Source organism: Octopus bimaculoides, chromosome Z (genome assembly GCF_046866305.1).
Source record: "Octopus bimaculoides isolate indiv1 chromosome Z, ASM4686630v1, whole genome shotgun sequence".
NCBI lineage: Eukaryota > Metazoa > Mollusca > Cephalopoda > Octopoda > Octopodidae > Octopus > Octopus bimaculoides.
In genome coordinates this window covers 289,662-306,625 of record NC_142944.1, presented here as the reverse complement: position 1 = coordinate 306,625, position 16,964 = coordinate 289,662, and the positions used below count along the sequence as shown (strand labels likewise).

Sequence of the window (16,964 nt, the reverse complement as noted above, 5' to 3'; positions counted from 1 at the left end):
CAGATTGGAGCCTGGTGTAGCCATCTGGTTCACCAGTCCGCAGTCAAATCATCCAACCCATGCTAGCATGGAAAGCGGACGTTAAACGATGATGATGATGATGATGAAATATATATAGCAAATAAGTAACAAGGATGTCCAGGTATCAGTGCATTATGGCCATTTCAAGCGGCTCCATTTAATCGATCAATGCAAACATTACATCAATTGGAAATAAACTGCTCACCTTGGAGCAGCCAACCATAGAGATATAACAAAGAATAAACCATTTTTTTAGATCAGCTTACATCAGTACTAGCAACCCAATATAATTAAGTATCTAATTCAACTGAATCTCAATTATATATATGTATATATATATATATATATATATATATATATATATATATATATATATATATATATATATCTTTAATATATGTACACACATACATACACGATTTCTATGAGCATGTTTTACTTTTTTACTTTCTCCCCTTCGGTTTTTTCCCTTATTTAAAAGTCATTCTAATAGCTCTTTTGTCTTAATAACAGTCAATTACATAGTAATTTGCCTTTGTTTAATGGTCATTTTCATAGCATATTTTGATTGCCTCGATAACTGAAGAGATGCCGGTGCAGATTTCCGCCCCAACAACTGAAACTCGGAGTCTTATTATGGCAACCGAATAATTGTCACATATTATATTTACAGATAAATTCTCTATTTACATAATATCAAGGTCTCATTCATTCTTTTGTTGTCTTACCATTACTATTAATATATATGTATATGTATGTATATATATATATATATATATATATATATATATATATATATATATGTGTGTCTATGTGAGTAATTCTACACATATAATACAGACATACATAAACACATACCTACACACATACACACATTGGTAAAATGTTCATGTCCATACTTCAATATGTCATTCTACTCTTATTAGAAATCTCTTAGCCTACCTTAACAGCCACTCTGAAATTGTATTTAAGGGCACTGTTTTTATGCTTATAACTAAATCAGGGATTGGTTTGAATGTTTGACATATTTTTCTCTATTTGTTCTGGTACACAAATTACTGACATTTCAACAGTGTTAATTTTTCATACTCTATGATGGAGTATACCCAAAGATTTCCTCTGCATACACAAATTCATTAAATTTATCAAACAGGCTGTCATAGACATCTTTCATGTAATGACTGTGATGTTTTATAAACATGACATATATGTGCACGTATATAATCAATCAACTTCATTTTATTGTCCACTCATCCAGGTTTTGCATTAGCAGGATGGAATTTATTGACAGATTTTTGACAGCCAGATGCCCTCCCATCAGCATCTCACTGTGTGATTCAGCATACACTTCTAGACATATATATGTTTATGTGTGTGAACACACACACACACACACACACACACACACATGCACACATATACATCATCATCATCAACATGTGAGAGTGTGTGTGTGCGTGCATGTGTATATATATATATATATATATATATACATACAGATTGATTGATTGATTTACGTATGTATATGTGATATACCCATCCATCCATCCATCCTTCCTTCCTTCCTTCCTTCTTCTGCTAAATTCAGTTTTTAAAATTAGTTATTATTTTGTATTATTGTAAATGAGATTATCAAAACATTTTTTTTTCTTTTCTTTATGTACATTTACTGGTCACCACTTCTGCACTTTATCAGTATATTGTTTGAAGTCGTCATCCACACAACACCACACAATGTCACAAAAGTAAGGCATAAGAATTTCAATAGCTTGAAGCAAGTTACATGGTAAAACTGCAAGGAATATTGTTATCTATTGCTTTAAACAATAAAAGAACATTACATATACTTCATGACGCCAGCAAACAGTGCATCTCATATACACACAACAACAAAAAAAAGGTGCTGAAGAAGAAAACAGTCAACTGTTATGAAATTTGATTGGAAACAAGGACACATTTCTAAAGTGAAGCATATTTTAATGATAAATGTCAAAACCTAATTACATGAAGAAAATATCATTAACGAGAAAGCATAAAAAGAAAAGATCAGCAATCTACTCTCAGTGAAGCTAAGGTTAAAAACATTCTTACCTTTTAGTGAAAGAGCAATTACATGAGTGTTTGTATGTACATATTTGTGTGTGTCTGTGTGTGTGTGTGTACATACACAGAAAAATATTACATGCATGCTTATATATGTATGAATATATACTTGCATATGTATATATACACATATATGCAGTATATGTATGTGTGTGTACAGAAATATGTAAAATTCTATAAATATAAATATGTATGTATACACACGCGCACACACACAAACACACATACACAAATATACACATTAATATATAACTATACATATCTATATAACAATATAGGCATATAAAATATTATACATTTTAGAGTTACATATCTGCACACACATTTATAATATTTATATATACTTAAAACACATGACTATATGTGTATGCATAGATGTGTGTGCTTAGATATGCATATAATGTGTTAATAATTTATGTACATCACAATGTGAAATAAATAAATGAATAAATATATTTACATGAACCAAATAAAAGTAAACAAAATTATAAAAAGTGAAATAAAAACCTATTAACTTTATCTAACTCTTGTTAGGTTTCCGACAGTTCATCTCATACAGGCACAAACTGTAATCATCTGACAACAGTAAGCATCAGCAGATGTTTGTATGTGTGTACGTGTAGATAGTTATACTTACACACACACACACACAGAGTGTGTATACTGTCAAATGTTTACAATATAACTATTCTGCACTTTAAATTCTGACTTAGCTGAGGTGGAAATTCAAGGGACTCAATAAGCCATTCTCATCATTTTTTTTTATAAACTATACAAGAGAAATAACAGTATATTTCATTACTATGCACAAATTTTAGCACCAATAAATGTTCATGTGTGTGGGTGTGTGCGTGTGTATTTCATCATCATCATCATTTACCATATTCCATGCTGGCATGGATTGGATAGTTTGTCAGCGTCCAGCAAGCTGCAGGGTTGTGCTGAGTCCCGGTGTCAGCTTCAGCATCATTTCTATGGCTGGATGCCCTTCCTAAATTCGACCACTTCACAAAGTGTATTGGATACTTTTTTCCCTGTGACTGGCACTAATGGTGTTTCCAGAGGACATAAAAGAACAGAGAAAAGGGAAAAGAAAAAAAAGCTCCTGCTTCTGAGTGAGGATAATTGAGAGGACAGGGATGGCTTCATGTCAGGTATTGAGAGACAGAGGGAAAAGCACAGGTGTCTTGCTATAGAGGAATGTCAAGGTACAGGAAAGTGAGCAGGATATGGACAGTGGGTTAGGGAAGGGGAGGAGATAGTTAATAGAGATAGGGAGTGGGTGTATCACCAATATCATCATAACTTCAACATCCACTTTTCCATGCTTGCATGAGTTGGATAGAATGTATTGAGGTAGCTTTCTCACCACTGGATATCCTTCTTGTCAAGAACTCTCACACAGGCAAGATGATCAGATATGTTTCACAAAAGACTGGAAATGAACACGATCACTTGTAATGACTGTGACGCCCACTCATAACCATCATGTGATATCCAGATGCAATGACAACCATCATGTGATGTGTGCACATACACACATATGACATGTTTCTTTCAGTTTTTGTTTACCAAATCTATTCACCAGGCATTGGTCATCTCAGGACTAAAATAGAAGATGCTTGTCTAGGGTATCATGCAATGGGACTATACCAGAAATCACACAGTTTTTGAAGTATATCAGGCACAACTTCTTAGCATAATATAAAATACATACATGTATGCATACAGATACTAACAGACTGACTGGGAAAATACAATATTATTTTTAAACCTTTGTCTGAAGAATTACGGATAGGAGATTCTATACATGTCCCTTCTACATGCATACCTCTGTGACTCCATTTCTGAAGTGAAACACATGTAAAATGGAATTAAAAGTGTACCAAACACTTCCGGTCTTCTGTTTTCATGGGTAATTACTCTGCAAACAGAATTCACCAGAAATTTCAAATGCTATGTGTATCTCATTTCAAATAAAATGTCTAAATACATACATTTGATTACTAGAACGTGCATATGTGTTTCACAAGGACACAGCTTGGATCATAGCCCTATCTATACACTATATACACACATACATAAATCTGTATGCAAACACATTGTTGCATGGTTAAGAAGCTAGCTTCCCAGCCATGTAGTTTTAGGTTCAGTCCTATTGCACAGCATCTTGGACAAGTGTTTTCTATTTTTGTCCTGGGCCAACCAAATCCTTGTGAGTGGATTTGGTCAACAGAAACTGAAAGAAGATCATTATGAATAGATTGGCAAGATTGTAGAAGAAGAGTGGGAGAAGTGAGAAGTGTAGTGAGGGGACACAAATAGAGGGAAACGTTGTTAGGAGATATGTTGTGAGGAAGAGATTCAACAAGGACATATTGTGTGCATGTAAGTCCACAAGGGTGCATACAGTGAGTGGGAGGTAGAGAGGAGGGGAATAGAGTGAGGGGTGAATTGAGTGGGGGATGGAGGTGTTAGGAAGATGGGTTGAAGGGGAGAAGTTTGTCAAAGACAAACTGTGTGCAGTAGGACGCGTGGGGAGCATGGACTTAAAGGACATGCCCATACAGTCTTCATTTTACTTTGCTGGATCACCAATTAGTTCAGTCTTTTGTCAGATAGATATAGATGTGTGTGTGTGTGTGTCCTTATCTTTATATCACATGATGGTTATAAACAAGCTTTATCTTATACAAATGAGGTGTTTAGTAAAACACAGGTAAAGTTTTGCAACTTTCAGAATGTGATATCTTGGCAAGGAATGAAGTTAGGAAGCTGGTTTTGGTCTTAAAATGACGGTGAAGAACTCCTCGAATCATTCCATTTATGTAAAATTATCTATTTATGTATGCATCTGAAAGATGAAACAATGACTGTATCTTCCTCATTTTGTAGAATATACCGGTACTACCAAATGGTATGCTGCATTGCATATTTTAGCTATAATACCTAGGAAAAAAAACATACAGAGATCCTCCTAGAGGCATTGTTTGTGTTTTAATATACCAATGCAAGTATCTTTATGAGGTAAGTAAGACAAGATAGTAAGATAATAGCTCGTTATTGTTACAATGGTAACGAGGAATATTAGAAAATGAGCCATAACACCTTGAAAAACAATACAGGGGTCATACCAAAGTTATTGATTGAGCATGTGTGTTTACGATGGTGCTAAACTGTCTGGTCCAAGTTTGGGTGAGTGAGTGTCGTGTCAATAGCATCGAGGTACAATTTTTTCAGTCGGATTTTTGACCTTATTGTAAGCCTCACCAGTACTTCCTCCCAAATTTTTCGGATTCTAGACATCAAGACAAAGAAAATGATATACTAACTTCAAAAATGACCTGGCAGGCACTTATGACAACCTGTTATTAAACACTTCAAATAATGTTGGTCAGTTCCAGTGTTTCTTGTGGCTGTTTGGAAACAAGTGACAATTGGTAATAGGAAAGGTATCCCAATGTAAAAATTTGTCTCATCAGACTCATGCAAGCATGGAAAAGTGGATGTTAAATGGTGGTGGTGGTGGTGGTTGTGGTGATGGTGGTGGTGGTGGTGGTGGTGGTGGTGGTGGTGGCTGCGGCAGGCTTGTATTTGTACATGTACATAAGTATGTGTGTATGCATGAAGATAACTGAATGCCTACACAAATATTAAACATCACTTATGAAATCCCTATACACAAAAGCCTTTAGATTTTCTCCAATATAAAAAAAATGGCTGTTTTAAAAGAAATTCATAGAATAAAACAAACATGAGTCAAAAGTGGACGTACAAATAATTTAGTAGACCAAACTATGAAACAATAGGTTAACAAATTCTACAAAGTAAAATCAACAGTAAAAACAAACAAGTGATATCATAAAGTATGACATGAACCAAATGCACTGTGGCTATAGAATAAATGAGAAACAAAAATGCATCAAACGGGCCACAGCATGAGTTACACCCAATCGCAAACTGGTGCCATTAATAATATATTACATAAAAAAACAAAAATCCCATTGCAACGACATTAAAAGAATCGACAATAACAACAAAACACAAGGATTGGAGTGAGGGGGTTGTTTGATTTTTGTTTGTTTTTGTTTTTGCAAGTGACTGAATAAACTAGATGACTAATAATACAATATAGAAATTTATATGCAAATATCGAGTGTTGAAAACTTTGTGACATATTTCCTGGCTGCCTGACCATTGTATATATATAACAAGGAACCATAGGAACTAAACATTCCAACACGTCACATTACACAACAGAAAACAAAGCCGAGGGGAGAAAAAAAGGGTGAAAAATAAAAAAAGACATTAGTTGGTTTCTATGACAATCTTACAGTGGATAACCTCCTCTGAAAAACTGGTTGATAGTTTGTGATATGGAATAGTAAGTTGAAGATATGTATGTTTTGACTGTTGCTTGTTGTTGCTGAAACACTTTACCTGAATCTATGTGGAGACGTGGCATGCACAAATGAAAGAAATAAACATAACAACAGTCAAGCCATTACGTGATTGTTGAGCAAAACTCTTGAATAGAAATAGACAAAATATTTTCAAGTTCAACAATAGCGAATGAGAAAAGAGAAATAACAGCAATCTGAGAGTCTGAGAGAACATAAGTATAGATATTCTCTCTCTCTCTCTCTCTCTCTCTCTCTCTCTCTCTCTCTCTCTCTCTCTCTCTCTCTCTCTCTCTCTCTTCTCTCTCTCTCTCTCTCTCTCTCTCTCTCTCTCTCTCTCTCTCTCTCTCTCTCTCCTTTGTTGTACTCTCAATTATAGGTGCAGGAGTGGCTGTGTGTTAAGTAGCTTGCTTACCAACCATATGGTTCCGGGGGTTCAGTCCCACTGCGTGACACCTTGGGCAAGTGTCTTCTACTATAGCCTTGTGAGAGGATTTGGTAGACGGAAACTGAAAGAAGCCTGTCGTATATATGTATATGTATATATATGTGTGTGTGTGTATGTATGTTTGTGTGTCTGTGTATGTATGTTTGTGTGTCTGTGTTTGTCACCCCACCATCACTTGACAACTAATGGTGGTGTGTTTACGTCCCCATAACTTAGCGGTTCGGCAAAAAGCGACCGATAGAATAAGTACTAGGCTTACAAAGAATAAGTCTTGGGGTCGATTTGCTCGACCAAAGGTGATGCTCCAGCATGGCCACAGTCAAATGACTGAAACAAGTAAAAGAGTATATATACATATATATATATATATGGATGGTTCTGTGTCAATTTTAACAATGATTATTCAATTGTTTGATCAACTGAATTACCTGGTCATGGAATCAACTTGTAAATCTCCAAGTATTCCTACTACACATGATGTACCCTAAATATAATCTTTAGACAGAATTTACATGGCACAGCATGTGCAACAAAACTACTTTTGTTTGATTACAAGTACAATCTATCTGATAGGCTCCTCTCTAGATTCCATCTACTCAATTTCACTTGTAAAATATGGATTAACCCAAGGCCATAAAAGACAACATTTGTTCAAGATGCTATGCTTTGAGATTGAACCCAGGACCTCACAGTGGTGAAGTGAACTTCTTCAACTTTCAGCCAACATAGAGATACCTATATATATATATATATATATATATATATATATATATATATATATATACACACACACACACACACACACACACACACACAACCTTTAGACCAGTTCCACTGTTTGAACCCATAAAAAGTATTGGATTTTGTCATGGAGAAAAAATATTCTTTCTTTAGAAAAAAAAAGGGTGTTGAAATATCATTTTCACCGTAGAGCACCCTCTCATTGACAAATGGATAGGTTCCTTTCAGTTTTTATCTACTAAATCCACTTGCAAGAGTTTTGTCAGCCTGGAAGGCAAGGTGTCACACAGTGGGATTGAACCTGTGCCTATGTGATTAAGAAGCAAACTGCTCAACCGCACCCTTATGCCTCTGTCTGTTTGATCATTCCATTGGGTCACCATGGCTAGTAGGGGTCAACATGGCTTTTGTTTTATTTTCCTTTTATTACACTTTTATATTTTCTAAAAACTGGTTAAACATCATGAATTGGTATAAGAGAGGGCTTTAAATAATTTTAGGTTGTAGCTGTAGGTACAATGGTCTAGGATAGACTACATTCGCCTCTATTCCCCTCTCTAACTATCTGTGACCCTCCTCTCACACTCTTACAAACTTACCCACCCAACCTTCCCCATCCTCTGTCTGTAATCTCTCTTATACACACTTTCATGTACCTTAAATGTACATTCGGACTTCTTGTCACCACCATCATTGTCTTCTTTCTAGCTATTCCCACTCCACCCTTATATAATGTAGGGTAGCAATGTACCTCCTCTATAGCAACAATACATCTGTTCTTGTCCTTCCATCATACCTCTCAACATAAAGCCACCCCCACCTACCTAGGAAGCTTCTTTTTCTCTGACTTGTATGTTATTTGACAACCTTTATGCATGTCAATGTCACTAAAAGAGCACCCAGTATATTTTGTAAAATGGTTGGCTTACGAAGGACATGCAGCCATAGAAAACGTGAAAAAAGAGAAGAATGAGTGCTAAACAATAAAGACAATCATGATTAATATGATGTCAGTGACAACGTCGACGATGAGGATGATGATTTGTTTGGTGTAGGATGACAAAATGTCAGAACATACACCTTGCAGTATTTCTTCTGGCTATTTACATTCGGAGTTCAAGTTTTACCAAGTTCAGCTATACATTGCATTCAATTTGATTTGATAAAATTAAGTACCAGTCATGAACTGGGGTTGATGGCATCGATTAACTGATTCTATGTATAGCTACATTGGTATGTATTGGTATGTATTGGTATGTATTGGTATGTATTGGTATGTATTAGTATGTATTGGTATGTATTGGTATGTATTGGTATGTATTAGTATGTATTGGTATGTATTGGTATGTATTAGTATGTATTGGTATGTATTGGTATGTATTGGTATGTATTGGTATGTATTAGTATGTATTGGTATGTATTGGTATGTATTAGTATGTATTGGTATGTATTGGTATGTATTGGTATGTATTAGTATGTATTAGTATGTATTGGTATGTATTGGTATGTATTAGTATGTATTGGTATGTATTGGTATGTATTGGTATGTATTAGTATGTATTGGTATGTATTGGTATGTATTGGTATGTATTAGTATGTATTGGTATGTATTGGTATGTATTGGTATGTATTGGTATGTATTAGTATGTATTGGTATGTATTGGTATGTATTAGTATGTATTGGTATGTATTGGTATGTATTGGTATGTATTGGTATGTATTGGTATGTATTAGTATGTATTAGTATGTATTGGTATGTATTGGTATGTATTAGTATGTATTGGTATGTATTGGTATGTATTAGTATGTATTGGTATGTATTGGTATGTATTGGTATGTATTGGTATGTATTAGTATGTATTGGTATGTATTGGTATGTATTAGTATGTATTGGTATGTATTGGTATGTATTAGTATTTATTAGTATGTATTGGTATGTATTGGTATGTATTGGTATGTATTGGTATGTATTAGTATGTATTAGTATGTATTGGTATGTATTGGTATGTATTAGTATGTATTGGTATGTATTAGTATGTATTGGTATGTATTGGTATGTATTAGTATGTATTGGTATGTATTGGTATGTATTGGTATGTATTTGTATGTATTGGTATGTATTAGTATGTATTGGTATGTATTGGTATGTATTAGTATGTATTGGTATGTATTGGTATGTATTGGTATGTATTGGTATGTATTGGTATGTATTGGTATGTATTAGTATGTATTGGTATGTATTGGTATGTATTGGTATGTATTGGTATGTATTGGTATGTATTAGTATGTATTGGTATGTATTGGTATGTATTAGTATGTATTGGTATGTATTGGTATGTATTAGTATGTATTGGTATGTATTGGTATGTATTGGTATGTATCGGTATGTATTGGTATGTATTGGTATGTATTGGTATGTATTGGTATGTATTAGTATGTATTGGTATGTATTGGTATGTATTAGTATGTATTGGTATGTATTGGTATGTATTAGTATGTATTGGTATGTATTGGTATGTATTGGTATGTATTGGTATGTATTGGTATGTATTGGTATGTATTGGTATGTATTGGTGTGTATTGGTGTGTATTGGTATGTATTGGTATGTATTGGTATGTATTGGTATGTATTGGTATGTATTGGTATGTATTGGTATGTATCGGTATGTATCGGTATGTATCGGTATGTATTGGTATGTATTGGTATGTATTGGTATGTATCGGTATGTATTGGTATGTATTGGTATGTATTGGTATGTATTGGTATGTATTGGTGTGTATTGGTATGTATTGGTATGTATCGGTATGTATTGGTATGTATTGGTATGTATTGGTATGTATCGGTATGTATTGGTATGTATTGGTATGTATTGGTATGTATCGGTATGTATTGGTATGTATTGGTATGTATTGGTGTGTATTGGTGTGTATTGGTATGTATTGGTATGTATTGGTATGTATTGGTATGTATTGGTATGTATTGGTATGTATCGGTATGTATTGGTATGTATTGGTATGTATTGGCATGTATCGGTATGTATTGGTATGTATTGGTATGTATTGGTATGTATTGGTATGTATTGGTATGTATTGGTATGTATTAGTATGTATTGGTATGTATTGGTATGTATTGGTATGTATTAGTATGTATTGGTATGTATTAGTATGTATCGGTATGTATTGGTATGTATTGGTATGTATTGGTATGTATTAGTATGTATTGGTATGTATTGGTGTGTATTGGTGTGTATTGCAAGAAGCAGCTGGGTTTCTTTCTCTAACATCTTGCGTAGTTCAACTTACGCAAGTTAATGTGTGAAAAACAAAATAGGAATTTTGAAAGAACTAGATTTTAACAAAATACTAATCAAAAGAGTCCATAGATAAAAATGTTTGAGAAACCCTGATATAGAACTAAAATAGGCAAATGGTAACAGTTTATTTATGCTGCTAATGTTTTACTGTATTTTTGGTTATGGTTTGGACTTGACACTCTTTGCATTTCAAGTTTCTATCAAGAATGCTGAACCTGGAGATTTGGGGGGGGGGGGGGGGTTTTCATATTGCTACACGTGCACAATTGTAATTTGCTTTCTTTTTTACCCATTTTCAAGAGATAATTATATTTCTTTAATTCAAAATTTTTATAAATGACGTTCTTAAGTGGGTAAGTTTTTACCCTGTCAGCAATTCCTCACCCCTCCATCCCATTGATGTGATTCAAGGCATTTTAATGCTATGAGAATTTTTCTCATTTTCTTAAGAATGAGACTTGACTTTCCTTCCTGGGACATAGTTAATGCCCCCAGCTTATGTCTTTGATAGAAATTTCTTCAGTTCTCTTCATGCTGTTATCTATCATACAAAGAATTTGTTGCTAGTTCAATTTTTAGAGTTCTTTATTAATTGGTTTCCAGGAGTCCATCATGTTAGCAAACCAGACTGGACAATTTCAGAGTGCTTCCTTATGAGGTCATGAAGTGTGATACAAGTTCAAATAGAGAATACATTGTTAATTTTCATATGTTACACTCAGAGAAATTAACATATTGGTGAGGTTTAGAAGAGATTTTATATCATTATCATCATCATTTAATGTACATTTTCCATGCTGGCATGGGTTAGACAGTTTGACAGGATCTGGCCCGCTCCATCTCTGATTTGGCATGGTTTCTACAGTTGGATGCCCTTCCTAATGCCAACCACTTTACAGAGTGAACTGGGTGCTTCTTACGAGGCACCAGCACCCATGAGCCTGCAAGATTAGGATCACTCACCTGAAGAGTGATGCAGGAGACAGCGCAACCACGATTTTAATGTATATATGCTATATGTATATAACATATATACATATATCATCATCATCATCATCATCATCATCATCATCATCATCATCATCATCATCATCATCCTTTAACGTCTGTTTTCCATGCTGGTTGGATGGTTTGACCAGAGCTGGCAGGCTGGAGATCTGTACCAGGTTCCAGTCTGATTTGGCTAGGTTTCTATGGTGGATGTCTTTGCTAATGCCAACCACTTTACTGAATGTGTTTGGTGCTTTCAAGATGGCACTGGCACATGACTCTTGCAGATTAATCCTTTTCACCAGAGTGAAGAGCCTTAACACTTCTGCTGTGGAGGACAGGTATTCTTGAGTACAGCAAGCTGCCAGGTATCTCAATCCTTTGTCATGTCATCTGAAAGGTTTAATGTCCTGAGATCATCCTTCAGTACTTCATCCCATGTCTTCCACAAGTTCCAATGTAGTTTGAGTGAACAGCACTTCTTTATGGAGCTGTTGACATCCATCTGCATCACATGATCAAACCTGCTCAGCCTTCTCTCTTGCACACGGCATCTTCTAATTCCTCTTCTGATCAACTCCTCTCTCAAATACACTAGCACTGTCCAACAGCTACACTTACATTACATATCCTGTGGAGCATACTAGCCATTCTAGCCTTCACATGTCCTCTGCATTCAGGGCCCATGTCTCACTACCATGTAGAATTGCTGTCTGTATATATGTATCACACAATCTTCCTTTCACTTGGAAAGAGAAACCTTTGGTTGCCAACAGAGAAGATCTCTGAATTTTTGCTATCTTATTCTTATTCTCATTCTAGCTATTACACTTTCTTTGCATCCTCCCCAACTACTAATTTGGTTGCCTAGATAGCAGAATTTATCCACTACCTCCAATGAGCCTCTGAGACATTTGAGAAAATCGATTTCCCAAGTATTTGTAGTTTTTACGGCTCCTGTGCATTTTCCACATATAAGCACCCTTTTTTCCAATAACCTTCCTGTTATTTCCATTGCACCTCTTGTGTGTCCATAGCCTGCACTGGGTACACTATATGGAATTCCAGCCTACACCTTTCCTACAAATCAAGCAGAGCCACTTACCTGAAGTGGGTAGGATCTTATCTGTTTTGCACAGACACTCACACACACACACACACACAAACACACATCATGTGGCATAGAGGCACCCACATTTTACAGGTTGACAAACACTTCAACTGCAAATATATGGTGTGAACTGGGCCAAACCATTGATGGGAATGGACAAAAAGCAACTGTAAAACATCAGTTGCCTAATGATTTCATTATTATTAACCTATCTTCAAAAGCACCACACCAACAGCTATGTAAAATATGGGAAGTTTTTTTTTCTATCCCACACTATACATAGATTTCAAATTTTGGCACATGGCCAGCAATTTCAGGGGAGAGGTAAGTCAATTACATTGAGCCTAGTGCTTGACTGGCACTTATTTTATTGACCCCAAGAGGATGAAAGGCAAAGTTGACCGAGGCAACATTTGAACTCAGATGTGTGTTAACAATTCTTCCAGCTCATTACCTATGTATAATGATGATGATTAATGTTTTTTTTTTCATGCAAAGCTATGAATATAAACAATTTAAAATAAAATTGAATGACCACTCAATATTTTTTTTCAGTAAAGTGCATATTTATCAAAATACAAATTAAACTTTTACAATGTTGAGTGTAAACTGAAAAAAATTGATATGCAAAATGCATACATTTATCTGTAAATAGGGTTTATAGATAAATATATAGACATATTGACAATTCTCAATGTCTATAATAACAAAGAACAATGGGCTTTTGGTTTGGTATGCAATCTCAATGATAACTCAATGGAGATGTGACTCCAAAAATTGGTCCAACATCATAGATTGGCAAAGAAGAGGCTTTGGGTTGTCAATGTAAGATGGATTCTGTGAAATATAGTTTTTAAGATATTTTATTAAATAATAAGTTGTTAAGTTATTAAATAATAAATTTTTGTTTGGTTCAAGGTGATGGATTAGCACCAACATTGGTAACAAAATATCTTGTAGTATTTCTTCCAGCACTTTATGCTCTGAGTTGAAATCATTTTTTTTAGACTCAGTAAAATAAAGTCCTAATCAAGTAATAGAGTTTGTACCAGCTCACACCTTCAAATTTACTGGCCTTAGGCTTATATCAGAAACAGCATTTGTTTGGTATGGGTGAAAATTTTTAAGTGGATAATCATTATTTCAAATATGTGTGGAAGTTAGAAGGTTACTTTCAATCAGACAGGTAAAAACAAGGAGGTACAAGTACATGAGCTTAACAAAGAATTAGTCTTTCAGGACATCATAGGTGAAAGTTTGAAGAACGAATTGATGTAAGTTACAATGATTGTTAGTAGTAATGAATGAAGAGTGAAGATTAAAGTAAATACTGATAAATAAAATTTAAAATAAAGGAATAAATATAATCAAATGCTATAGAGAAAAAAACAAAAATAAATCTAAAAAATTATAGGAAAATATTTTAAAGAAAGCAGGATAAAAATGTAGTGAAGTATAAAATAAATAAAAATATAAAAATTCAAATTACAATAAACGTAAACAAACAAACGAAGTTTGCTTTTAGAAGCATTGAGATGTCTTAGAAAGTTAAAGAAGTGATTTTAAATTCTTAAACGCAGGATAATGCTAATAATATAGCCTGAACAGGATAAACTACCCCTATTTTGCAGAAAAAAATGTAGGCGACCCAACTACACTTTTTTCTGCAAAATAGGGTTAGTTTATCCTGTTCAGGCTATATTATTAGCATTATCCTGCGTTTAAGAATTTAAAATCACTTCTTTAAAAATATAAAAGTATAAAGAAGTTATGGTGGGTGGATGATGATGATAATGGTTTCAAATTTTGGCACAAGGCCAGTAGTTTCAAGGGGAGAGATTTAGTCAATTATATCAACCCCAGTACTTAGCTGGCACTTTATTTTATCAGCCCAGGAAGAATGACTGGTAAAAGTTGATCTTGGTTGTGTTTGAACTCAAAAAATAAAGGACTTAACTAAATACCATGAGACATTTTGTCCAACATTCTAATGGTTTTGGCAACCGTTATAATGAGAATAATGGCAACTGGAAGTCAATAATAATGATGGTTATGAAAATTCAATAGCGATAATTATGACAAGGCTAATTAATTAATGGTGACTCTGCTAGTAGGTGTTTCTTTTTTTAAAAAATAGAAGTGAAAATGAAGATTCTGAATTTAAGAACAGGCGTTTGTCTGATTCAAACATATATGGACATACAAGATGGTGAAAGCTGTTGTTCATAAAATGATTTTATCAGAGGTTTTAGAGTTTTTTTAAAAATTTTCTTTTGAAAATTCTGCAGACTTTCCCAGTCACAATACCAAAACATACAATTGATTCCAAACGGTCATTCCTTCTTTTTACTCTTCATTTTCAGGTAATAGCTACCAGAGTTGTACCCATTTTCATTACCCTGATTAAAATGTAGTACTCATTTAATCAGGAAGTGAATACTCATATGCACACACACACACACACACACACACACACAAACGCACACACACGCACACACAAACGCACACACACACACACACACACACAAACGCACACACACACAATTTGAAATAATGATTTATGAATCATCAATTATCATCCTTGCCAAACAATTATTAAACAATAACCAATTCTAGAATCACACACACACACACGCATATGCACACACTATTGTGCACATGTATGTGTACGCAATCCACAAACATATACAAATCTACAATCCCAAGGCCACTTGAGCCCCACCCTTTCCCCAATCCATGATGTTCACCCATCCTTCAAAATCATTACAAAAAAAACACAAGAAAAAAGTCCCAGCATACAGTATGCCCCACCCACACTGCACAGCTTATCATGCTGGCCCAACCCAATTATCATACACCCTCACACATCACTCCTCAACAGCCCTTTGTTCCATCTTCTTTGTCATTAATTAGATCCGGGAGGCTGGATTCAATATGTTTATCCATGGGCCTTGTATTTTTCCTGCCAATCTGCTTTCAGTGGAAACTGACTGTTTTTAGCCAATGTAGATAAATGTGTATAAAATAATGAACAGTTTCTCATATTTTATAACCTGACGACTGGAAGCATGAGACTCTGAATAGTAACTTGTAAAAAATTCAGCCTGGATAAATATATACATGTATATATATGTGTGTGTCATCATCATCATCATTATCATCATTGTTTAATGTCCGTTTTCCATGCTGGCACAAATGTGTGTGTGTGTGTGTGTGTGTGTGTGTGTGTGTGTTTGTGTGTGTGTCTGTCTGTGTGTTTGTGTGTGTCTGTGCATGTGTGTGTGTGTTTATGTGCATGTGTGTCTGTGAATATGTTTATGCACAAATATTCATCCGAATTATTTTTCACAAAAACTAAATATTAATTGTAAAATAGATTTGTTTTTTTGTTTTTTTTGTATTTTGCATTTTTAGTAAAATGTCTAAATTATTTACTTTACTATTTTCCAGGCAAGTCACACACAATGTTTGGTAAAGATCAATCACCTCAAACATTAGGTCTCATTCCTTGTGCCATTGCTTGGCTCTTTCGTCTCATTGACGAACATAGAGATGCAACAGGGGCCCGATTTTCCGTCCGTGTGTCAGCAGTTGAAGTGTCAGGGAAGCAAGAGTGTCTCAAAGATCTTTTAGCTGATGTTGCCCAAGGTAAGGCCATCATTAAAACCTTTCCAAACTTATTTTAATGATCCCTCTATCCTATTTTAGCATCCTATTTTATAAACACTTTATTAACTGTTGTTGTTATTGTTGTTTTTGTTTACAGTGTTGCTTGTCATTGTTGCTGTTGTTATTTAACTCTGGGTCTCTGCTCTGAGCAAAGGGAATCCAAATGT

General features: G+C 34.6%; 1 protein-coding gene across 4 annotated transcripts in view; it reads left to right on the top strand.

Annotated features, from left to right (window-relative positions):
* Nucleotides 1–16,964, top strand: part of LOC106872443 (uncharacterized) — a 547,002-nt gene that overhangs the window by 466,783 nt on the left and 63,255 nt on the right. For all 4 annotated transcript variants that reach the window (XM_089365395.1, XM_089365396.1, XM_052973789.2 and 1 more), the window contains exon 10: nt 16,579–16,776. In XM_089365395.1, the coding sequence (XP_089221521.1) occupies nt 16,579–16,776 (198 nt within the window). The remainder of the gene's footprint in view (nt 1–16,578; nt 16,777–16,964) is intronic.